The sequence below is a fragment of the Drosophila elegans genome, unplaced genomic scaffold, assembly GCF_018152505.1.
Source record: "Drosophila elegans isolate 14027-0461.03 unplaced genomic scaffold, ASM1815250v1 contig_208, whole genome shotgun sequence".
Taxonomy (NCBI): Eukaryota; Metazoa; Arthropoda; class Insecta; order Diptera; family Drosophilidae; genus Drosophila; species Drosophila elegans.
Window position 1 is genome coordinate 13573539 of NW_024545578.1, and position 25405 is coordinate 13598943.

Consider the following 25405-nt stretch of genomic DNA (forward strand, 5'->3'; position numbering starts at 1 on the left):
TTTAAGCTAATTTTTTTTTTACCAGTGTGTTTATAATTTGATAACAACATTTTTATCTTACACAACTAAAGACATTTCTCTACTTGCATTATTAAAATGTAATAAAAAGGCTTATATATTATATGACTTGACATAACAATATTTTATCTTGCATTTATGTTTTTCCCCAGAAAGTGTTGCTGTTAATTTAAATCAAAATGTGTTTTGAGGATTCGCCAGTACTCCACTCTAAAATAACAAGGGATTCCCTCTAACCTTGAACACATTACCTGGTTAAACTAATTAACCCCTGGGCAGCAAGACCTTAATTAGATAACCCTGTTTGGCGGCAAGTTGAATGCGTGTAGAGTAAATCAGGTCGGGCAGTCCAACGAGTAACTGAGTAGCTGAGTGACTGACATTCCGGGGGCTCCCAGTTCACAGAGTTCGGACAAGTTTAATTAGATCTGCATATGCAATGAGGACTCGAGGGTTCCCCATAAACAGGTTAACGAACTGCTGGAATGGAGAGTGGCCAGCAGTTTGCGTTCGTCGGCGAAAGGATGCGCTGGCTGGGAATTCTGACTGGGACTTATATATCCCTAGCGATGACCACGATGACCACAATGGCCACGAGGATACCCGAGGATGAAAATCCCCTCAACGGGTATGAAATTCACCTGAAACAACTGCTGCAGCGAATTCTATGGGCCGCCAATGTGAAGAAATGCTTTGGCGTCATCACAGATGATCTACATTATGGCATCTATGATCGGGTATTTTTCGAATCGGTGGGTCGTCAAGTGGTTCCCTTCTTCGTGATGCGTGTTAATGCCAGTGCTGATCTCCAGAGACCATCCAAACAAGTTGAGCTCTTCGTGCAGGCCCTTAAATCCAGCGATTGTGAACTAAATCTGATCACCATACTCAACGGCTGGCAGGTCCAGCGATTTCTTAGATATATTTACGACAGCAGAGCCTTAGATATGCAGAAAAAGTTCATCCTGCTGCACGATTCAAGACTTTTCGAGCGGGATATGATCCATCTGTGGAGTGTTTTTGTCGGCACAGTGTTCCTCAAAAGGCAGTTGGACAACAAGTGGGTGCAGAATATTTAACTATCTTCACAAAGGTGTTATAGCTAAGGATTTATTCGTTTTAGATTTACCATCTCTACTGTTGCCTTTTCAGGCATTTTGAGTGGCGTCCTGGTTTGGAAGAACATCGCCAATTGGGAAGCGGGAAAAAGTGTGAATGGAAAGGTTTTGTTTGCGGACAAGACCAGTAATTTAAATGGTAAGTCTGAAAGTTAAAAACTAGATTATTATACCTTAAAAATATTATTTATACCATTAAAAAAACGTAAATAACTAAATCAGATCCTAACAATTAAAAAAACACCCAAATTGGTTTAAAAAGAATCAAAATTACCTAAATTTTAGGAACAATCTAAACAGGCAGCAAATAGTTTTAATCAGAAATTGGCAGTGTCATCAAAATCTCAATTAACTCATGAAGATAAACACATGAAACCCCCATGAAACAGAACATATTTGTGTTAAAACTTACCCCAATATTCGGGCTTTTATCGCTGTAAATCCCATTCCTTTCCAGGAGCCTCGATACCAGTGGCCATTTCCGAGCACGTGCCCATGGTTCTGTGGGCGAATACGACAAACAGCTTCCAAGGAGTTGAAGTGGAGATTATGAATGCCCTGGGCAAGGCGTTGAACTTCAAACCCGTCTACTACAGGCCCAACCAAAGTGAAAATATGGACTGGGAGCTGGAAAGTGGCTATGGAGGTGGTAATCCGGATGGATACGGGCAGAATGAAAGCCACATTGACTCAATGCTTGTCGAGGAGGTGGTAAGTGGGGACCAAAAGGGCTCTCAAAATATAATTATGTTATGTAAGTTGGCAACTTGTTGACTCATTTATAATTTAATCTGGCCAGGCTGCGCACAGTGCCCGTTTTGCCATTGGAGATTTGCATCAGTTCCAGGTGTATCTGCAGCTAGTGGAGCTAAGTTTGCCGCACAACTTCGAGTGCCTGACATTTCTCACACCGGAATCCTCGACGGACAACTCCTGGCAGACCTTTATCCTGCCCTTTAGCGGCGGCATGTGGGCTGGCGTTCTACTCTCCCTTTTTGTAGTGGGCACTGTGTTCTATGCCATTAGTTTCTTGAATGCCATTATCAACAGGAATGTATCCTCGGGATTCTTTCGCTGTCTTAGACAAAATCGTGGTATTATGATAGACCCGAAAACCTATCGTCGAATTAGCTTCCGCATTGCCATTAGTCGCCATCGTCCTGCCAAGGAATCGCGAAGTCCTCGTGATCTTTTCGACGACTACACCAACTGCATCCTGCTCACGTACAGCATGCTCCTATATGTGGCCCTACCTCGAATGCCCCGAAATTGGCCTCTGAGGGTGCTGACTGGATGGTACTGGATCTACTGCATCCTCTTGGTGGCTACCTATAGGGCCAGCTTTACAGCCATTTTGGCCAATCCGGCAGCTAGGTATAAGTGATATTTTTAGATATATTTGAAAAGCTTTTTAATTGAAATTTTTGGGTAAAGAATTACTATTGACACTCTGGAGGATCTGCTGGCCTCACACATTCCACCCTCGGCTGGTGTGACCGAAAATAGGCAGTTTTTCTTAGATGCCACTGATGAAATCGCTCGAAAGGTGGGCGAAAAGATGGAGGTGACTGGACACACCGATGATTTGGTAAAAATACATGAATTAATAAGAAAACTTATCGGTATGTGTCATGGAGTTAAAGCGAAAACCACAAAGAGTCTTCCTTTCTCAATGAATAATATAGACTTTATGTTTATAATTAGATCATCAATAAATCGTACCACTTTCTAATGTCCGGTTCCAATTAGAGCTAACTAGCTTTAATAAAGGCCTTAAGAACATACGTGATTTACTATGACACTCTTTATCACATTTCGTAGCAATGAACTTTATACCAGAAGATAGAAAAACAAAAACCAGTTCTAACTTGTTTTCAAAAAGCAAAATATCTTATCAACTTGATAAGCGTATTTGGCAACATTTTTAATTTAAAGGTATTAATTCTTCAAGTCTGCTAAATAATCTAGTGTGATATGAAAAGTAGTCCGTTGACTTAACAGCTTTGGGAGAGACTAATTTGTTTTTCAATTTTCAGACGGAAAGAGGGTCATGGCTAGAATAAATATAGCACTTGTTTTTAAATAAATAAAGTAATATAATAATACTATGTAAGAAAGAAAACAAAAATACCCTATATTTTAAAATAACTAAAGTTAAATATGTAAAGTATAACATTTGCGTTTAGATTTAAATGAAAACTTTTTAAGTTTTAGCCTAACTTATTTAAATATTTTTATTTTCATAAGTTTGTTTTATCGTGTATTTCCAATTGCATACAGTTTAGTTTATACTTGGCTTTTACGCACTTTAAGAGGGTATTATAAAATTGCTCAGAAGTTGGCTGTTATTGCTGTCATTGAAAAATATAGAAATATTGTTTCAATGTAACGATAGATATATACTAGGAAAATGTTTTAAATTTAGTAATTAGATATGGTGATAGATAAGTTAAATATGGCTGACAGAATAATATAAATTCTTTATATCACAGACCACTCGAATATCTAAAGGTCAATGTGCTTACTATGACAACGAGTTCTATTTGCGATATCTACGAGTAGCAGACAATACTGGATCCGGAATCGGATCTTCTCTACATATAATGAAGGAATGTGTTGTCTATATGCCCGTGGTGCTGGCCATGGAGAAGAACTCGGCCCTGAAACAGCGGGTTGATAACTCCATTCAATATATGACAGAGGGTGGTAAGTTGAGTCCACCGAATCGAGAAATCCCATTTGATTTTTTCTTATCACAAAGGTCTTATATCTAAGTGGCTGAAGGACGCCATTCAGCATCTGCCGGCGGAGGCTCCTGCTCAACAGGAGGCTCTAATGAACATACAGAAATTCTGGAGCTCCTTTGTGGCCCTGGGCATTGGCTATGTGATCTCTATTTTAACACTTCTCGCCGAACGCTGGCACTTTAAGCACATCATCATGAAGCATCCAATGTATGATGTGTATAACCCAGGTTTATATTATAACTTTAAAAGGATCTATCCGGAGCAATAAACTAAATTATTGAATGAATGATTAATGATTATTTTTAAAATTAATTACTTTTATATACCAGACAACTTGGGAATTGTGGTTAAAAATTCTACCAATGTTGAAATTGAATTTTGCGCAGTACTTAGGGAAAAATGACATTCCATTGCTCAAATGTAATAATTTTGAAGTACTGGAAGTTGTCAATCCAGCACAACATTCCCTAAAGTAATGAGATATGCGCACACACATGCCTTATATTTATAATTGCCGGCAGCAAATGACAAATGTTTCTGGTACTCAGGACTGAATGGCAATTGAGAAGCTGAAAAGTCTTCATTGACGCACTAAGAAGCAACAAATGCGGACTCGAAATGGAGGGGCCTTGGTACATTTGTACATAGATGGAATCGATGGATATTGTGCCATTTATCACGAGGAGCCAAGTGGCCTCAAGTACCAGTGGCAATGTGGTGAATAAATTCAAGAGCCCGGATTCCTTCGACCACTTTTCCTTAATAATGATTTGCATTGTTTATGAGTTAATGCACATTAGGCATTATTTGTTTATGGTCGTATCACAAATCCCGAGAAAGCTGAAATGATAAAAGCCCATAAATAAAACCATTTTTAAGTGCCAGACTAAACCCAAACAGAATGAGACCCCAAACATTTCTATATAAAAACGAAAACGAATACGAAAATCCCCTCGAGAATAGCGAGAAGTTCCGAGGCTCAGAGGCACTTTAAAAATCTGAATGGAAATGGAAATTAAAATTCAAAATTTTCATGTGATTGAGGTAGCCAGAAACCAGACGTGCTAAGCAATAAACAACCCAAAGGTTAATAGCAATCATAATAATTAATAAGCTTGTGTTTGGCCATCTCCTCAGCAATTTTCAATATTTCTTTGTTCGGCAACCGAAGTTTCGTGATTCTTGCCTAACAGGTGCAAACTGACAGATAAATGGTATGGAATTAATAAAATATTTTTGGTTCGTCTGGTACTTTTAAATATTTCCATTGTTTTGGTATTTTAGTAATATATGCTCTTTATGGAAAATTTTTGTCTAAATAAAGTTAAACAAATTTAAGAGTATACTTTATAAATATTTTTTGACTCAACTGAAGAATATAATGTCAAATATATTTTTTATTTAATCTTATTTCTATTATCAATTGTTCGGTAATTGCACATTGCATTGCATTAATGGAGACCTAATCTAGTTTGTCTTAATTGAACTGCCAACTATTCAATTACGAAATTATTTATGAGTTAGTTTATCGTGCTGACCATTTATGACCAACAATTTTCGCTTGCTCGAAAGTTTAAAATTTAATTAAAATATTTATTAAACAAACAGCACAAATATTTAATATAATTTATTAACGGACTCTGAAGCTGGTGTTTTTTCCACCGTGAAATTGTTTCGTTTTGTTTTTCTTTATAATAAATATTTATGGGTGTTTTATTTGTTTTGTTTTAGCTCGAGCTTGTTGTTTACATTCCTATTTCATATAATTTAATTAGTTTTGCTTCATTTTATTGTGCTTTTTGTTGGCTCTCGCCGTGACTGCCCTGTTGTCCCTCTTGTTGTTTGTATTCAGTTTCCAATGTGGATTCAAATTTTGCATGCTTCACGCACTCAGAAAAATACTGGTTACTCACGCTAAAATCACCTCAGGTTAGTTTATATGCACTCAGAATACGAATTTAGATTACGATTTAGATTATTTAATAATAATAATCAGTTTTTTTCGTATTCGATAATCAAGAAATTCAATGTATCTGATTTTATAAAAATATTATTTAAATAATACGAAATAATATTTTCTAAATTTAATAATCGAATTCCTTTCAAAAAAGGAAAAAGGTTATTAATATTTTAAAAACTTCCATTTATTATGAATAAATTTAGATAAAAGATAAATAATATTTCATAAATGCATTGAGAAAAACAGAAAAAGCTTAAGCTTTTTTTTTGTATATAATTTTTTTCTTCTTCAAGTATTCTTAAGTTGATTCGACTTCAAAGTCGTCACTCTGTTGATTTGTTTGCTTTGTTTTGGTTGCGCTTTCAGTTTTAAACAAAATCTAATTGACGTTTCCTTTTTATCCCCCCAACGCACCTTCCCCTCCCTACAACACCCACACTTTAGTCTGACAGTCCCGCATATAACAACATTGTTTTGTTTTTGTTTTGTAATTAAAATTCAAATATTGTTTATCTAAGAGTCCGCATTTTACAAATTCCACTTTCGTACTTTGTTTACTTTCATCGAAAATATTCGTATATCCAAATCAGTTGTTACATTTAGGCCTTGAACTGAATTGAGTTCTTTCCGCTACGAAAAAAATAATAATTTCAATATCAGTTTAGCTTACAAAACAATAGTTTTAATAATTGGGTTAATTTATTGGTGTGGTTACGTGAGAAATATACACCTAAGGGCACTTTAATAAAACATTTATTAAAAGGTTGTTTCTAAACACTACTAAAAAACTACAAAGGTTAAAGTCGATTCCGGATCACAATCAGAAGCGCTAAAAATGTTGTATTTACTTATTATATATGGATATAAGGAGTCTACTTATATGCATACCTCATAATCTCATTTAAATTTATTGGCGGTCGTTGAACCTGAAAAATTATTATTTCAATCAAAACAACACTTTTGATTCATCAAGTTTGTTTATTTTTGTCTTCGTTTATTTTGGTTTATCTAAAATTATTGGAGAAATAAAATAACAAGAAATAGGACACAATACGAAAAACAATTCATTGCTCTCTGTTTAAATACTTAAAATATACAAATTTTAAAAATGTTTAGACGGCTGTTGTGTAGTTTCTTTGCATTACAATTTAATTCGTTTAAAATATATGTATATATATATTTTTTTAAATAATATTTTTTAAAAGCGTGCAACTGCTCCTGAACTATTTCGTTGGACATTTTTAAATTGTTTTGAAAAAGTCTTTGCTTATAGTGATCTCTATTGCTCAAGCTGGCTGCTGCAAACAGTACAATAGTTATTAAAATGAACTCAAGTCCTCTAAATATCCAGAGAGCAGTTGCAAATATGGACACCGACACCACTGCATGATATTTGACAACATTCTGTTTGCCTCATAGAATAAATATTTTAACAATTTAGTTGGTTTAAAAAGCGTCTACCACATTTGCTCCATTTATATAGTACTAAACTAGACGTCTGTATAAGAAGTACCCAGCTAGAGTATTGTATGCATATATAAAACTATACCGTATCATAATTTGTTTATGTAAGCTACCTTTCATCGAGTGTTCGCATATATGTTTGTATTTTGTAAAAAACCTACAGACATGAGTTCATGAGTAACTACAAATTCCTACCGCAACCAAACTAATTCCTTGGGCAGCTCCCAGCATTTTATATTTTGGGCAAAGAAAGGGCTGAATCTCGAACGCATTGAAATTAGCTCAGATTACAAAACAAATCAATTCCGTTTGGTCAGTTTTCCCGGTGTTTTGGGTCAGCAAATTCTTAAAATTATATTGTTTCGTTTCGTTTAGCACTTGATTGCAGTCATTTCGGGTCGGCATAAAATCCCTTTCTAGCCCTTCACTAAGTCTAGGTCACATCTGAGTATTTATTTTCTTTATATTGAAGTCATTTGCACCATAACCGACATTGTTAGAAATTTTCATTTTAAATATACCCTTTAGTTGAATCATTTTTGTACATTTCAGCAATTTAAGAAGCTTTTAAAGTTTTACAACTCAATTTTTATAATTTTTGTTTTAGCATACGTAAATGCTTTGTCTTACAAAATTTAACTCAAAATTTTTGAACTTTTAAAAACATTTCTGCTATGGCTTATGGACAGTTTAGAAGTGAGTAACACTTTTCTCAAGCAAATTCAGTTTATTGGATTAATCGATGATTTTCTGTGTACAAATTAAAAACTTCATTGAAATCAAGTCAAGGGAAAATCATGTCAGCTAATCTATAAATGAAACTCAGAGATGATTATGCCTATATCGCAACATCGATCGCTAAGAAATACAATATGTTATACATATATATATATATAGTTATGTATATATCGAATTATTTATCACTGTGGCTGGTTTTGTGTTCTATTTTTCTGCTGACCTACTGTGCGTCCTGAACCGCAGCCTCGCCGGATTCCGACTCAAAAACATCGTCGGATTCCTGGCCAACGTAGTCGATCTCCTCATCGCCCTCCGCCTCATCGTTTTCGTCGTAGTCATCGGGATATTCCCCAAACTCGGAGGATTCACCAAGCGTCCAGGCGTCGTTTTCCACGGAGTTTCGAGGACTGTAGCCGTTGCCGCCGCTCGTGATGGTCAAATTGTTGGCTGGGCGCAGCACACTGTATGTAGGAAATAATTTATTAATATTTCATTTAAATCTAGAAAATAATATTAATATTTCTATATGCATATTTCGAAATGCAAACAATTTGGATGTGATGTATGTGATGTGTTCTTTCTCGATCTCAGGTGAGTTTTATTCTAGCGAGTTCTAAGAAAGCTTTTAATCGTTGTCTATGTGTTAGCTTGTTCTACTGACTGGTTTATGTGTGGTTAGCGGATTACGTGGTTAGGGTGGTTAGGGAGTCGCATGTTAATTGTGATGTCGGTTAGGCATTAAACAGGACAAACATTTGTACACTTTACAAAACCATTTGAGAAATATTAACTTAAAATGTAATATTATATGGTTGGTTAAATAGTTGGGGTTGCAGCAATTTACAGAGTAATGAGGAATTTATTTTTCGAAATTGCCAGAGCAAACGTTTGACTGTAGAATTTTAAAAGATTTGGAAATTGAAAAAGGGTTTTTTGATATTTGATTGCCTCAGTGATAGTATGAAACATTTTTATTTATGCTTTAGTAATTTATCGTTTGAATTTTGACACAAAAAAATTAAAATATTATAAAAAGCTAAGAACGTGTTTGTCAGTTAATTATATCTTATTGATTACTACATATGACATATATAGAATTTGTTTTTTTTTTTATTGTATTTAAAAGCGTAAAGAACCGTAAAGATATTTTCATACAACACATCAATCAATAGCTTATCACCTCAATTTCAATTTCCCTAATGAGCTACGAATGCAGATTATAAAAAAAGTGATTCCAAAAACTGATTAACGTTTTTTAATATTTCCTTTAAATATTTTAAAAAATATTAAAATAAATAGTTGTTTTCAGTTACAGGAATCCCTCTAATTTCATTATAGTTTTAGAATAGATGCGGTTAGTTTTCAATCTTCGAGAGCATTTTATTGGTCGAATTCGTTGCTCAGCCAAACAAAATCAAATGAAGCCGCACAAGACAAAGTAACTAACGAACTGACGAACAAACAAATTGGTCGAGAAAATTGCACAACGGCGAGCAACAACGAAATGATTGATATATTTATGCATATAATATTGAACAGTAAATGTACTACTGGTTCTTGAGGAATTCTCAATTACATTGGCAAATGATAGCCCCACAATTGGTTTCGGGTTGGCCGTCGTAATTTCATATATTATATCTTTCTAGTTGTCGTTGCTTTGGAAAATCGTATTTTTGTTGGATACTACGCGCGATAGATCCGTTTTCAAAATGATCGTTGTTCGATTCGATTTGGCGATTGTGTGTGGCACTAGAAGTGAATCCTAGTGGCACAATCTGCTGCTGCCGCTGCTGCTGCTTGCACCGTATTAGATCGTGTGGCATGTGTTTGTAGTGGAAAGTATTTGGTTTTCTATTTGGGTTTCGTGGAAAGATAGTCAACTGAATGTTTTGGTTGTGGTTGGGTTGGTTGATGGCTCAGAAATCGGTAACTAGCACACCATCCGTTGGTCATAACTGCCCACGGCGATAGTGGGAGCGTGATGGTCTACCGATTGTATATTGTTATTGGATTGTTTTTTTGGTTTTTCGTAGTGTTGATTGGTTGTGGTCGTGGTGTTGTGTTGTGTTGTGTGTCGGGGTGTACAGAAATTAAAAGAGAAGAAATCAATTAGCAAAATCATAAGTACAGAATGCTGGATCATTTACGACATAGTTCCTATTCATCCGATATTACTGAGCGGTGTTAGGGTACAAATTCCATACTGAACTCGTTACTTGGCCACTACGAAAGTGAAATCAAGAGAAAACTAAAATTTCAACTAGGAGTGAGTCATGAGAGATTGTTGGATTACAGCTAAAGTATTTGTCTATGTCCAGAACGCACCTTTACCTCTAGCCGCGATATTACCCACAACCTTAAGCTAATAAAAGAACCGAAATAAAGGTTACAAATCAAGTTCAGATAAAACAAGTATAGAATAGTGTAAGTATAAAAGAGACTTCTTAAAAAAAAGGTTTCTAAAAATTCAGACTTAAAGTAAGTAGCTAATATTTAATTATAGACCATACATGTATGCTAATTAGCTACTATTATAAACACGTTTAATTTCTATTTTGTGATAAGATCAGGTCTAAATGAGTTTTATAGTTTATTTAAAGTTACCTAGTTGGATAAGAACATTGGATTTAGCTTTACTTGAAAAGGAAAATAAAATTGTTTTATAACTATACCTTCTATATAAATTCTTCAATGGAAAATAGTCTCGATCTGTCAAATATTATAGAATGTATAACTTTAAAAGTCTAGTTCGAATATATTGATTTTGAAATCTTATCCTTTCTAAATAAGGATTTTAAGTGTTAAATAACAATGTGTTTACTTATAAGATAAATATTCCTAACAAAGTACCTAAATGCTCTATAAAAAAAAACTGGGTTAAACAACTTGAAGGTCACCTAAAGCGATCTATCTGTCTATCCAGAGGGCCTTGCCAACTAATGACCGTCTAATTTACCTCTCAAAAGGCATATCATCGACCTCATCGTTAATCTGTCGCTGAGCTTCGCTTTGGGCACGTCGAGCTTCCTCCTTCCTGCGCCGATCCTCGGCAGCCGCCTTCATGGGATCGTAGGTGGATCGACGCTTCCACATGGCCATTTCGGCCTCTTTTTGTTTGTTAACTGTGCAATCAATAATGGTATCTTATTAGATAAGCACTCAAAAGAGTTAATAATAATGGTACCTGAAGCATCACGCCGGATGGCAGATGAGTTTCTTGATCCCGGATTGCCACCACCCAGGGATGTAGTGCTGGTGTTCATCGCGGAGGCGGCACTGCGCACACTCCGATTACTGGCCCGCGTTCCCTCGCCACGACTCAGGCCCATGGATGAGGCACTGGGACTTCGTTTCATCTGATCCGCTGGCTTCAGCGTACTTTTGGCGTCATTCTTGCGCAGAAAGTTATTGGACTGCGCCGACTTGTACTTGGAGATGTCCAGGTATTTGGGTTGCACGCGCTGCTGCTCCCTCGGATTGGAGTTGGAGTTGGCGTGGACGCCAGCACTGGCCGTCTGCAGCAGCTGCTTCTTGGCATTGGCCAGCGAACTGGGCACCTGCTGTGCCAGCCGACTGAGGCTCGTTTCCCGTGGCATCGACTGGCGGGTATTGCGATTGCCCGATCCTGGTGCCATTCTCGTCGCACTCTTAATTCCCCGTCGCGGCATTTCGGGCGTATTGGGACAGGCCACCAGGCCAGCTCCACTTTGTGCCATGCTCAGTTTTCCCGCTGGCGCTGATGTCGGTTTGGCCGGAGCCTGTGTTCCGGCCACTCTTTGCTTGCTCCGCTCGATCCGCATCAGCAGTGCCTTGTTCATGCGCGTATTACTCAGCGGCACTGAGCCCTGTGGATCCTCATGGTTCTCCTCCGGCCCCGCCTCTGCCTCCTCTTCCTCGTTGCTGGAGTAGTAGGCACCAGTGGTGCCCAGTTCATCCTCATCGTTTATATAATACTGCAACTCATTGTCATAGTCGCTGTAGGCCTGCTCAAAGTTATTGCTGCTGGCGGATTTCTTTAGCTGCTGCTGCTGCTGGTGGGCGGTGCTCAAAGCGTGGGCGTGACGGGCAGCGGGCGGTGTGTAGAGGTTCTGGAAATTGGGACGCGCCTGACGCACCGGATGCTGTCCTTGCTGCTGCTGCTGCTGTTGGAAGCTACTCGATCGACGCAGCGGTGACATGGGGGCAGCAGGTGGCTCAACTGGCTCCATTTCCTGGCCAGGATCGTACTCCAGAGAGTTCTTGCGACGACGCAGTTGCTTGAGCAGATACTCGCCGCTGGTGAGCAACTGCAGCTGCGCCTCGTTGATGCTGCTGGTCATGAGTGCCCGATGGAGCGGAGATCGTCTATAGCCACCGCCAGCGCCGGCGGTCATTCCCGATTCCAGGCTATGCTGCGGACTACTCTGAGCCGGCGACTTGACGGAGCTCCTGCGCGAGAGCGACTGCTGCAGGTTGCTAATGGCCGCAGCCGTTTGCTCCAAATAGACATCCGTTGGCGGTCGCGAGCGACTGGCACTGCGCGCACGTCCCAACGTGTGCAGCGGCGATGGAATCTTGCTGGGACTCTTGGGTGGCTTGTAGGGTGGCTCCACCATCTGTCCGCCACCGATTCCACCAGCTCCGACGCCATGGCTGCACAACGCCGGATCGCTGGCGTAGTCACAGTCGCCCAGCAGGCGGTACCGCTCCGCCAGACTGCGATTGAGCTTGGCCGCCGCCGCATACTGTCGCTGCTGGTTGTACAAACTCAGGCTGTCGTCCGTCAGAGAGTCTCCGCACGTGTCCGAGCAATTGTAGCTGCGTGTCATTAGTTGCTAAAAAATTAAAAATTTATTAACATTTGCACATTGAAACTCCAATAAAAGAGCTAGAGAATTGCAAGGTACTGGCTCGTTAAACTGATTGCGTTTAGCTATATTTATTATTAGATATTTCAATATTTTTAATTTTCCTTACCCACTTTTAAAACAAGAACTTAAGAGATAGTTTAAACAATCTTCACATTGCCCATATAAGTATGCTTCATTTTACAACTTTCAAATGACATGGGTTTGTGTCCGGACTAATGATGACTTTACTTTGTGTACATTTGACATTATATGTAGAACCCATGTAAGTTACAAAAATAATCAAAATATTACAATTTTAATGATTTACTCCCTAATATTTTCTTTGCCTTCACATGCATCTAAATACTATATAATAGCAATTCATTGAAAAATTAGCATAACAACCGTAAAAATAGTTATTTATCTTTCATGATAATCAAGTTCATTAAAGTGAGATACTCAGATCTAACAACGTTAGTTAGCTTATGATTGCAGACTGACTGTGATGAATCATATTAGCAATCTAATCTACACTTGTTAATAGGATGAGGTAAACAACGCTTGCTAAATAACGTATACGTCATTTTGGCTTAACAAATGTAGAGAGAATTGTTAAATTGTTATTGAATTGTTATTGTTAAACTAAGTTTAACCCAAAATAGGAAACTTAATTGTTTGCCTGATGCTATTTAAAGGTGATTTAACTGTGATTTAAGGGAATATAAAATCCAGCAAAAATCTCTTTAAGAAAAGTAAATATTCGGTTTTCTTTTTTAAACTTAAAACAATAAGTTTTGTATTAAATTAAAAGAACAAAGTCATTTTCAATTCTTTCACTGCTGTTAAATTGGGTTTCAAAACATTAAACCGAATCGTTGGGTGATAAATATTCAATCTTAGGGTGACTCATTCACTGCCAAACTAGCCAGACAAGATTTAACCAATCAGATGGGATTTTTCCATAAATTCATTTATCAAAGTCTGCAGTTCGAGTGCCGTGCGAAACCGGTTGGCCAGAACTTACCTGTGCCTGCGCTTGGGCCTGCTGCTGCTGTTGCTGCTGCTGCTTCCGGCGACTGGCGCTCGTGCCACTCACATCCTGGGCCAGACTTCGGGCCCGGGCATTGCGAGCCCACTCCTGGATCCAGTCCTGCTTGGTCTGCGCCGTCTGCAGCAGGGCGGCCTCCGAGCTCTGGGTGGGCGTGGTGGGTGTCTCCGGCAACTGGTGGTGCTGCTGCTGCTGATGCTGCTGCTGCTGATGCTGCTGCTGATTGGTGCTAGTGGTGAACACATTCAGGCGGTACTCCGCCTTCTGCCGATCGGTGGCCGATCCGGACAAGGCCTGTGTGTGCCTCAATTTAGCCTCATTGCTCACATACTCGGAGCTGTCGATCTGCGAGGTGGACAAGCTGTGCGAGTGTCGGGTCAACTTGGGATGCGTGTCCAAGGCCCGCTGTTTGGCCAGCACTCCACTGGTGGTCACACTAGTAAAGCAACCCATATCCGCTGCCGGCGACGGAGGAGTGGGAGGCGATGGGGGAATCTGCTGACGCAGCACGCGACTCTTCAGTTGATCCAGATAGGCACCTGTAGATAAAAAAATAACAGCTATCAGTATATATTCTATTAGGAATATCTTAAAACTATTTTTTAGGTTAAACAAATTTACTTAGTTACCCAGGGACCGATATCATTATAAGTAATATAATAAAAATCACAATTAAATAATTTATTTTTGAAAAATACCAAATGATTAAAAAATCTATTATTTTCACATAAAAAAAAAAAAAAATAGCTCAAAGATGGCTTACTTTTTTAGTCTATTGCTTATTTCAAATTATTTTTTTTTTTTAATTTAAACAAACAATGTTTTTCAAGAATGATGTACAAAAAAGTTATAGTTTTCTAAGCTATTAAATAGTACTCAAAAAATAATCATTAAATTGTTTTTATTTGTTTTCAATCAACATAGAAATTTATATTTGCGGTCCCTGCAATTAACTCACGTTAGTGTAAACGGTTAAACATTTAATTTCCGGCAAATTCATGTTGACATAGAATTAATTTATTAGAACATATTATGTTATACTATATTTTTACTATTTTTAAAAATATACAACTTTTATATACTTTTACTTTAACTAATACATCTTAAAATAGTTATTTGATTTATTTACGATTTTTGTAGCGGTATACTAGAAATAAAGGTGATATTTTCAAACGAATCAAACAATTTTTGTAAAATTTTATGAGTATTGCTGGTTTTAAATGTTCCATTTAAATATTGTTGCTATATATTAATCATAAAACAAATCTCAACTGAGTAGTATAACAATTTTCCTGACCTGTTGAGCTCCTCTGGGCTGGCAGTTGCTGTGGCAGCTGCTCCTGCAACGGCGTTTCGTGGTAGTAGTTCACCTCCAGGACATTGCTGCCCCGACTCGACTTCACTGGCAGTTGTTTGGGCCGCTGCTTGGCAGCCGCCCCCTTTCCGTTCCTATCGATGTTCATGAGATCCTTCTGCTCCTCCGTATAGTTGTCGCCGTCGAGGGTGTAGGTGCCCGCCTCGCTGACCGCATCGTTCTCGGACTGCGCCTTGCCATCGGCCAGCGGTGGCTGTGGACAGAACATCTCCACCTGGCGGAGGGCCAGCTGCATGGCGGTGGAGCGGGGTGTGAACTGATTGGCCGTGCGATTGGCCACCAGATTGGCGGTGCCCTTGGTCGCCGCCGGCGGATGTGGCAGTTTGGAGCGACTTGCTGGTCTGGATGCACTGGGTTCCGGCGCATTGGCCGAACTCCGGGGCGACCAGCTGTGCCGCTTGGAAGCGTCACGCACCCGGGAGGCACTGCGATCCCGCACCCGCATCTTCACCTGCACCGGAGGCGCCTGCTCACTGCTGGGCGTGGCCGCCGTCAGCGAGGACATGTCATCCGCCATACTGCTGCCGGCATCCAAACTGCTCCTCTGCGACTGCCGTCCGCTGTTCGAGGTGGCGGTGGTCGCGGTGGTCGTGGTGTTATCCTTTTCCGTCTCCAGCTTGGACATGGAGGCGCCTCGCTTGTGGCGACTCTGGAAACGCTCCATCATGTTCTTGTAGCGCGCCGCCTGAGCCGCAGAATCGTTCTCCGAGGCATCGAAATGATCAATGGTGAAGGCCAGCGCCGCTTTCGTCGTTGCATTCGACTCGCTCGAGTTCTCCTCCTCATCCACACCGTATTTATGGTTGGCATTGATGTTGGAGTTGATGTTGGAGTTGCTGTTGCTGTTGGAGCTGCTGTTGCCAGGTGGAGTGCCATGATGATGGTTCGCTCTGCCTTGTGCCGCCGCTGCAATCGAACAGCAAAGAAGCACACAGACACACAATTAAATTAGCATTTATTTACAGTTATTAATATTATTTTTTTTTTTATTATTAGCGCTTAAGCGGTGAAAACGAAACTAAGCTGCTGGCGTAAATTAAAATGAACTCAACTGATCGCAACTGAAGTGGCAAGCAGACGAGAAAAAGACATAGAAGAGTGGAGAAATTCAGGGGCGGATCGGAGTTGAAGCTAAAAAAGACTTTTTTTATAATTGATAAGAAATATGCTTAAATTACTGTCATGAAAAATGTATTTTCTATTTTAAGAAAACCTATTTTAAATTTTAAAGTTTGTAATAAAAAAAAATATGGCTAACAGATTATTATTCTTCATAATCAAAAACTTCTTAGTGCAAAATCAAATTCGTGTCTTTGACATAGAGTATATTATATAAATAAAAAATACGATTTCTAAACGTTTTGTCAAAACGAACGACAGAAAATGTATTAAAATTTACATTTGTCTGTTTTGTGCTTATGAGTTTTTTAGCATTTAAGCCAAATAAAGACAAAATCAATTATTTTTTGACAAATAAAAGAAATACCTAAAATTATAAAAACACCAAAGGCTAGACAATTGAGTAACATCTGTGATATTGCTGTTTCCAACTTGGGGGCAAATAAGGAAGTGTACGAAATCAAGCTGTATCCCGGATGACAATAGCAAAGATATAGCGCTCTCCAGCAAGTTCACCCTATTCAAGGGCCCCGGAATGCCCACCTGCAGTTGGAGGAGATCCCGCACCGCTTCCGCAAACAATTTCTATACATTTCCGCGGCCAAAGCACGGGCAAAAAGAAAATCAAACAATTTGCTTTCAGCTGTGCCACGCGAAGTGGCACAAGCACATACACCGAGTAGAGGTGGGCGACCATCTAGGGGGCCGCCGCCTCTCAGAATCGTGATCTATGGATGGGTAGCTTCTACACGTACGCTATAAGGCTAAATAAGGCGGTGGTCGACTGCCCGGCTGCCCGGCAAGTGAAGGTTAGAGTTCGGTGATTTCGGTCAATTGCAGGTTTTTTTTTATTTTTTTTTGCTACCAGAAAACAGGGGCAGACCCACAAAACTTTTACGCTCTGGCAAACTTTGCTGCTTCCGTTTCGCTTGCCATGAAAACATATTTCAAATACCATATCCATATTTAACATAGATTTCACAGCCTTATTTTGAATGAGTTTTTGGTCACGAACGAAAATATATATTTTGTTATTATGTAGATGGGTAATTAAATAGGGAGTCAAGGTGATTATTAGCTCAGGTGTTAAATAAAAATAGATGCAAAGATTAACTTTTCCATTAACAAGAGGAATCAAATAACTATCATTCATAAAATTATAATTGATGTTTTGCCTCTTGTTCATCTCTGCAGAAAAGTTGTTAAATGGAAGTTATTATTATAATAAGTGCATCAAAAGGGTTCCGCATTAAGCTTACTCATTTTTGATTGGCAGAAATTAAATTGTTACTGTAATTGTGCCCCAAACAAGATTATCAGATATCAACCTCAGAACGCAGCTACTTGATCATAAACACATCTTTTTTTTCAAAACAAAGTGCATATTTTCTTTGTTCTCAGTTTTCCATAAACACATGTGTGAATTTTTGCTCAGATTTCCACAATTTGTTTTTATTTACACAATGTTTGTTTACATACTTAACATTCAGTTTAAATCAACTGCAGCAACACTTTTAAATTATCGTATCTTTTTTGTGTTCCTTTTTTATTGTTTTCTGTTATTTTCTTCGTAGAATTAAAATTAAAATGATTATATTAAACTAACCATTAATCTTAGGCCTACTCTAATTTTTTTTGTGGAAACAGAGCATCAAGTTATAGATCCATTTGTTTGTCATTAAGTCACAAAAGCGAACTATTGTTTATAACAAATAGAGCACAGATGGTAACATACCTTTTACTATAACTAATCGATTATTTAGTGAGATCTTAGAAATGTACATATATAAGGCCATTTACATAAGAATGTTACAAGGAAGTTCCAATTTGGCATGAATCTAGAACGACATTATCCGCTTTATGGTTTGCAAAATTTGCAATCTAATTTGGCAGGAAATATTTCTTGTTTCCACAGAGCGGAGCAATCACCGATAGACAATAGACCGCAATAGGTAACGACGACTGGCTAACGGTAATTATGCTGCCCACTGTGCATGGCCATAAAATGTCTTCTATCGAGTTATCGGTGGGCACCCCGTTCGAATCCCCCCCCCCCCCAAGCCTTTGAATTTTTCTATGGGCCAACAATTGAAAAATGTTGGCACAACAATACACAAATGTCGGGTATTATTGCCATTACTATAACTATTGCCATTGCCGGCAGAGTGTGTGTCGAGTAGTAGAGCTCGTTCAAAAAAAAAGTCTTTTGTTGGCTTTTATTTGGTAGCCGTTGTGTAGTCGCTTTTACTTTCGCAATAAATTTAACAAAATACAGTTGGAGTGCAATTTATATATATATATATTTTTTTTGGCTTTTGTTTGTCGGTCAGTTAGCTGCTTTTGTTTTTTTTTTTTTTTCGTTTTGGGAAAGTCGAGCAGTGGAAATTTTATGACCGCCCGTTGGCTTTGGATCATTTACTTTTCACTTGTGGTTACTGCGAAGTGTTAAGATATTTCGGTTAGCAATTGTGCAGTCTGAGATAATCAAGCGAATGCTAAACGGAAATCGATAACGAATTCTCTCACGCTGGCCAATTGGTTTCCAATTGGTTTTGCTAATTGCATTTTGAGATTACGTCACCAGCGATCGATCAGAAATATAATTTCGGTTTGTAGTCTTTAGTTTCCCATTTCGTTTGGCTTGATTTTGTCGGCTTTTTTTTGGACGGGTTTAAGTTCTCATATTTTAATAAATGTTATTAACTATTTATTTATATCTCTTTGGTGTTCGGCGACACCAGAGAAAGCCATCGGCGATCATCATCATCTGTCATCTGTGAATGAGGTCATCGACTGGCGGCCATTTGTTTCGCCTTATTATCTATCAGCGATTGTTTGGATTTTACGGAGCATTAAAATATATACTTGAGATATTGTGGGGCTCAACTTGAAGAAGAAAATTGTTGGGAAGTAGTTCAATAATTCTGAGTTTCACGTTTTACCAGACAACAATCATTTGTATTCTTACTTACAAAAGCATTTTAAAGTCCAATAGATCATGGCCATACAAAATAAAAAATGTTCATCAATCATAGATACAAGATTGTGGAAATATTTCGAAGACATTTCTTGACGGAATATTTAAGAGCCTACAAATTTAATAATACAACTAATTAAGCATGCCCAAAACATGATCAATTTGGGAACAAGGCCAAAACCCAGAGATTTGTTCTGAATCTGTTTGATTCTTGGGTATTTGCCAAAAATTAATGCCTCAAATTTATATTGGATTATTATTAGTATAGCCAAAGTGATCTAAAAAGAATTGAATAGATTTAAGAAAAAAACTTTCACGTGACTAGAATGGAAATATTAACAAATTTGAAGTTCAAATTATTTAACATTTTAAAGAATAAAATCCAAAATGTAAACTACTTCCCTAGTTGTAAGATTCGAGATAAATTTCAGCCACACTTCAAAATGTAACACTTTCAAACACTCTGGGACATTCCAATACTATGAATCAGCTAAGCGGGTGACATAATTCACTCTACGCAGGGTTGGCCAACACTTTGTTTGTCTTTTATTGACAATGGTACTTGAATCAAAACCTAAATTCCCAGGCATTCGTTAGATTACACCTTCTCTCAAGTGCGCTGATTTGTTTTTCATAAATCTCCCATTTCACAATGTTTATCAGTTTTGGTTTCTTTTCGCAGCGCTTGCCAAATCTTACACAATTATAGCAGTCGGCGTCATTATCTCACACATTTTCATTCCTTGCACGCAACTCATTGGCAAAATAAAAAATTCAAAAAGTGAAACAGATTTGTGACCGAGTATCTCGAAGTGGAAGTGGATGACTCAGCAGCAGCTGCGGGCGTTGATCGATGATCGGAGGTTACTGCGATCCGATCCAGGCTACTTATTTGAATGCCAGGCTTGCCAATAATAAGCAGAATTATTTATTTCAAGACAAAGGAATGCAGCACTCACTTGCGCAAATTGTTTAATGAAAACGTAAATAAGAATCGGCCAGGCATTTTATTTTAATCGTTAATATTTGTTTATTATTATATCCGAACTACGAAGGCAACATGTTCGGAAATTTGCATCCAAAGCACTGTTGAATAAGTTTTTAATTGGTCTGCTAAAGTTTTGACTGAAAGTTCTTGTTCATTTGAATTTTAATTATGAATAAGAGCCAACACCGTGATACACAGAAATGTGTAAAAATATTCATCACGTTGCAATTGCTTAATTGAAACACCTGAATACGATTTTATCTGGAAGCAATACTAATGCCAAACAGAATAGAAGAGATAAATCAATCAACCTTTTACATTTGTAAACATCAAACTTAAGAAAAATAAACTGTTTTGTTCTTTGCCTTTTAAAAGTAACATTTTTATTTTGTATCTATTTTTAATTTTTTAATAGCTGGAAGTGGAAGTTCATTGTAAAATTGTATAATCTAACCAAGGCAAAAAGAAAAATTCTACACGTTAAAATCTATTCATTTCATTATAAGATGCTACATATTTATGCTAAATCTCATAATTATTTTAATAAAATGAAAATGTACTGAGATTATTAATATCAGATAAGGTTTAATTACGAATCAACAAATCTGGCTAAAGCAAAATCTATTAAAAATTGAGCTTTGCCATTTCAGCAGAGGTGCTAAAAACAAAGACTTGAAATCAGTATTTCCGGACTTTCCAAAAAGGAGAAGAATACTGTGGCATTTCCAGATTGGCAACTTCTTAGTTTGGTGTCATAGGGCCATAAATATTAAAGCGAACACAAGCTGATGTCACTTGCCGCTTTCGCAGGCTATTGATCCCGTTCCACTTTCTCGAAACCAGAATCGAGAACTTGCTTTTCAACCCAACTCGGCCCACTGTGCCAATCTGAACAACATAACAACATAAACGAGGTGTGTTTGAGGGTGTGTGTGTGTGTTACGGTGGGTTTGTGAGTGCCAGGCATGACTATTGCAATAAATATTTGCGCTTAGTGGTGGCCAGAGACTCGCACAAAATAACTTCATTAAAAATTCAAATTAAGAAAGAAAAAAGCAAAGACCAGCCTCAAACCTGGAACAACAAAAGCAAGAGCAACAACACTATGGTTAAATTAGCCATCAATTGTCGCCGGCTTTGCGGTTGCTGTTGTATCTTTTACTCATACAGTCGAACTTCTGTAACTTAAACTTCCATTGTGCCAAACAAAAAACTTTGTGTTGTATCATTTTGTCCAAAAAAAAGGCTTCAAAATCAAGCAATTACCAGCAGTTGTCCAAGAGCTTATTAAATGGAAAATTTCGCAAACATATTACTGGTCTTTATCAAATCTTTTCCAGAAAAATAAAAAATTTTGAATTTATTGCCACTTTTTTTTTAGTACCCGTTATTAGAGAAAACAAAACTTTAACGTTAAACTATTTTTAAGGGTATTTAAATTTCTTACATCTAAACTCCATGCTCACTAAATAAATTTTATTTATGTGTCTAAATAAGTTTAATAGTCATGAAGCAATTACTTCGGCTGAATCGAGGCTCATAAAGTAACAATATATATTTTTTAAGGTGTCTTGATTTAATATAGCATGCCATTTATACAGACCATAAAAATCCAGTATTTTAAAATGGCAAGTTTTAATGACCTTTTTACGAATGTTTAGACGTTTACGAAGATCAAATAATATAAATAATTAGTTAGCGGCAAATGGAAAATGAAACTAATGGCATTACTTGGATCCACTACTTTTCTTTTATTCGCGAAAGCAAATTATTGTAACTAACTTAGTTTTGCAAAGAGAATAACTTTTAAATGATGGTCAGCTTATCTTATTAATTTATACTTATTAACAACCACTAGTTTTTTGGGCTATGCGATAGGGATATTGCTAAATTCAATCTGTGGGTGTGTTATTTGCGAAGTTAGCCTGTACTTTGGATATCTCACCTTTCTCGGCCGGCGATGGTGGCGGCTTGCCAAGGCAGAACTTGCCGCAGGAGTCATCGATGGCGGCCCCGAGGCCCACGTAGCCCGGATTCACTGGGTTCCTGAGCTGCACATGTCGGGGGGAGGGGATGGGCGAGTTGGCCGAGGTCGTTCCATCCGGACTGTCCATGATTTCGGTGATTTTCTTGATATTTTCCGGTGTGGTGTCGGCCTTCTCGCGTCCATCGCTACTGTTGCCATCTTCGTCGCCATATGTTTGTCGGCTGATGGACAAATTGTCGCGGCTCTTGACTTTGGATGAATCAGCTGCAGTGGCCACGCCCCCCACAGCTGATTGGGGGGCGGTGTCTGCTGTTGTTGCTGCTTCCACTGCGCCAGCTGATGCTGCTGCTGCTGCTGCGGCTGATGTTGCTGTGGTTGTTGCTGCGTCCGTCGTGTCATTTGCGTATGATGTCATTTTAAGCCTTGGCTGGGTATAAATGTTGCAACAAATCGGAATTTATTGTTGGTTTTAGAAGGTACACCTATTTTCGCCGCTTTTCTTTGCCTACTTAGCTAATTAATTAGCTAGTCATTTCCACGTTTTCCGGCCTTCGTTGCGTGTTGTCTGCTGCCTTTCTACTACGCTTTCCACATCCTGCTGCGTTCTGATGTCGTTTTGTGCGTAAAGTGAATTCCAGTGGGTTGCTTTTTGCCTGACGAACGGAGGTGTGAAAAGGATATTTATATGCGGTCAAGCCAACAGTGGGGGTCGTCGTATTACTACTTGATAATTTTGATATCCAATAAAGACAACTTAATCATTAAAAAAAATTTCTTGAAAAAGCATTTCTTACATTTTAAAAGTAAAATGTATGTAAAAATAATTTAAAAACTTTTTATCTGTCCAAAATACAGTTATAATAGAAAATTTGTTTTGTAAAAACAATTTAATTACAAATTATCTATTGATTTCGAAGTAAGTTTCTCAAGAATTTGTTCTTCAAATTTAAAAGCAGCTAAAACCATTACTACAAAACCTAGGGACCCAAACATTAAGCCACTAATCTTTTGACCGCAAATGTAAGTTAGAGAACTGAAAAAAACTTTTTATTTTCGAATTAAGGATGCGCGATCACGCCCCTAATGGAAACGGAAACACTAAGACACGTTGAATAGGTAAATGGCCAAGGAATTTTCAATTGTGCGACGTGTGTTTTCCGATTGGACACTTGGAAAACTATTCGGGCATTTCCACACGCGTAAAAATAACCGAAAAGCTGAAAGGCAGATTCTTGGCTGCCTTTTCAAGGTTGCTTTTGTTGTGCCCGAAAAAAAACCTAATCGGATATTTTATTTTTACATTGAACACTTTTGGAGGCACACGCACACATACGCACACAAAGGCGCAGACACTTGCGGCCAACACATACACACTTTCAAGGGCAGGGTCCGATTGGACTTTTCAGTAGCATTTCCCTTTCTGTTTTCACTTGTTAAGCGGCTTTATATTCCTGTTGTTCTTTCTGCATTTGATAATGAACTTTTCTTTATCTTTGTCTCGATTTTCCGATTCGCGACACGCGCTCGTTGCTCAGACCAACGCTTACTCACGAAAATTTCAGTCAAGAATGAGCGTCGCAGGTGTGCGTGAGTTCAGTTGGCCTGGCCAAAAGTGACGTCGCGCGAGAGAGAGAGAGTGAGAGAGAGGCCGAGAGCGCGCACAAGTGTTGACGCCTATTGGCTTTTATTAAAGCTAGAGTTGATAGCTAGTTCAATTATTTTGTTTACGCTAAAAAAGAAAACGCTCACTCTTGAATTAAAAATAAGATAGCTTAAACCTATTCATCAAAATAGCCAAATTCAACTGTAACTCTATTATTTGTGACTTTTCGTTTTTTTTAAATAGATTGACTTGGCTTGAAAAAAGCTTAGCTTGCAGCACTGCAAACAAACAGCTGGGAGTTGCCAGAGCAATGCAGGGTTGTCACTTTGCTCTCCGAAACTGAACTTTGCTTTTAAAAAACAAAAGCACTGAATGCCAAGTTAAAATTTAAAACAGATGGTTTTCGCATTAGAATACAACACCTGATTTTGTATTTAACTAGTTTATTTGAGGACCATTCATAAACCAATAACTTTTGTTTAGAGGGGTGGCAGCCCTCTTTACGTGTCTCTCTTTTCGTCAATGGCTCTTTTCGGCTCTCCGCATTGATTGTTTTGGACTGGCCAAAAGCTAATTAACCCGTTAAATAACACAAACCAGAACACAATACACAAAACAGATAATTCAACGAATGAATCGCTTTCTGCAGATTCACGCTTCACTGAGCACAAATATCCGCAGGCAGTGCACTCGACAGGTGGCCTTCAAGCTGCGACGCTAATGCTATTTTTAAAATGAACACTTGCTATTACTCTCGCTTTTCGAGCGAACAGGTGTAGTTATTAACTTTACTTTAAATATCTCAAAAAATGGATATTTAAGACTGAACTAAAGTCAATTGGAAGAAACAATACCAATTGCCGCGCAAATAATGATAACAAAGAGAACACAATGCGCGCTCTCTCGCTCTCTTTTCCTCCCCCTCTCTTTATATTTTGTATTGGCATTTACTGCCCACAAATTTTTTTTCTCGCCCCCCAATTTGTGCACTTGTTTCGCGTTCGGTTTTCTCAGCTTATTTTTCACATTTCACTATTTCAATTAAGATTATTTTTGGTTCGTTGAGGTACACTTTATATTCACACTATTGTTAGAATTTATAGATGATTATTTACTTGCAGGAGAAGCAAAATAAACAGCGCCTGGAATTGCAAACTTTTTCGTTTGTTGTGCCAATCAGACTAAGTGTGACCGTGCTCTTAAATCAAATTAAGACATAGATAGTATAGCCCAGGGCTGCCAAAATATAACGGTATTTTGATTTTAAATAATTAAATATTTAAGAAATAAATTTTTATATACGTTTTCCAAATTAATTTCATCATATTTTATTTGAAACAAACAATAAGACATTTTATTTGATGTTATTTAAATGTATTCCTCGAACACTTTGAGTTTGAGTCTGAAATATAAATAACTTACTTGAAATTTGTT

General features: G+C 38.0%; 2 protein-coding genes across 5 annotated transcripts; one reads left to right on the plus strand and one right to left on the minus strand.

Moving 5' to 3' along the window:
- Positions 1-548: 548 nt before the first annotated feature.
- On the plus strand, positions 549-4151 carry LOC108150108. The gene is made up of 7 exons (XM_017278071.1): positions 549-1078; positions 1142-1275; positions 1594-1847; positions 1936-2510; positions 2571-2724; positions 3629-3842; positions 3898-4151. The coding sequence occupies exons 1-7, from the start codon at positions 588-590 to the stop codon at positions 4149-4151; spliced, it is 2076 nt and encodes a 691-aa protein (XP_017133560.1). The 5' UTR covers positions 549-587.
- Positions 4152-6884: 2733 nt separating this feature from the next.
- On the minus strand, positions 6885-25160 carry LOC108150233. 4 transcript variants are annotated; one of them, XM_017278288.2, is made up of 7 exons: positions 25087-25160; positions 22327-23021; positions 15220-16203; positions 13899-14461; positions 11230-12859; positions 11002-11167; positions 6885-8506 (listed from the first exon to the last, which is right to left on the minus strand). In XM_017278288.2, the coding sequence occupies exons 2-7, from the start codon at positions 22781-22783 to the stop codon at positions 8266-8268; spliced, it is 4041 nt and encodes a 1346-aa protein (XP_017133777.1). In that variant the 5' UTR covers positions 22784-23021; positions 25087-25160; the 3' UTR covers positions 6885-8265. The 4 variants fall into 4 exon arrangements, with proteins under 4 accessions (XP_017133777.1, XP_017133778.1, XP_041564437.1 ...); XM_017278289.2 differs by lacking the exon at positions 25087-25160 and adding an exon at positions 23743-23908; XM_041708503.1 differs by lacking the exon at positions 25087-25160 and adding an exon at positions 23739-23908.
- Between the last annotated feature and the right edge of the window lie 245 nt (positions 25161-25405).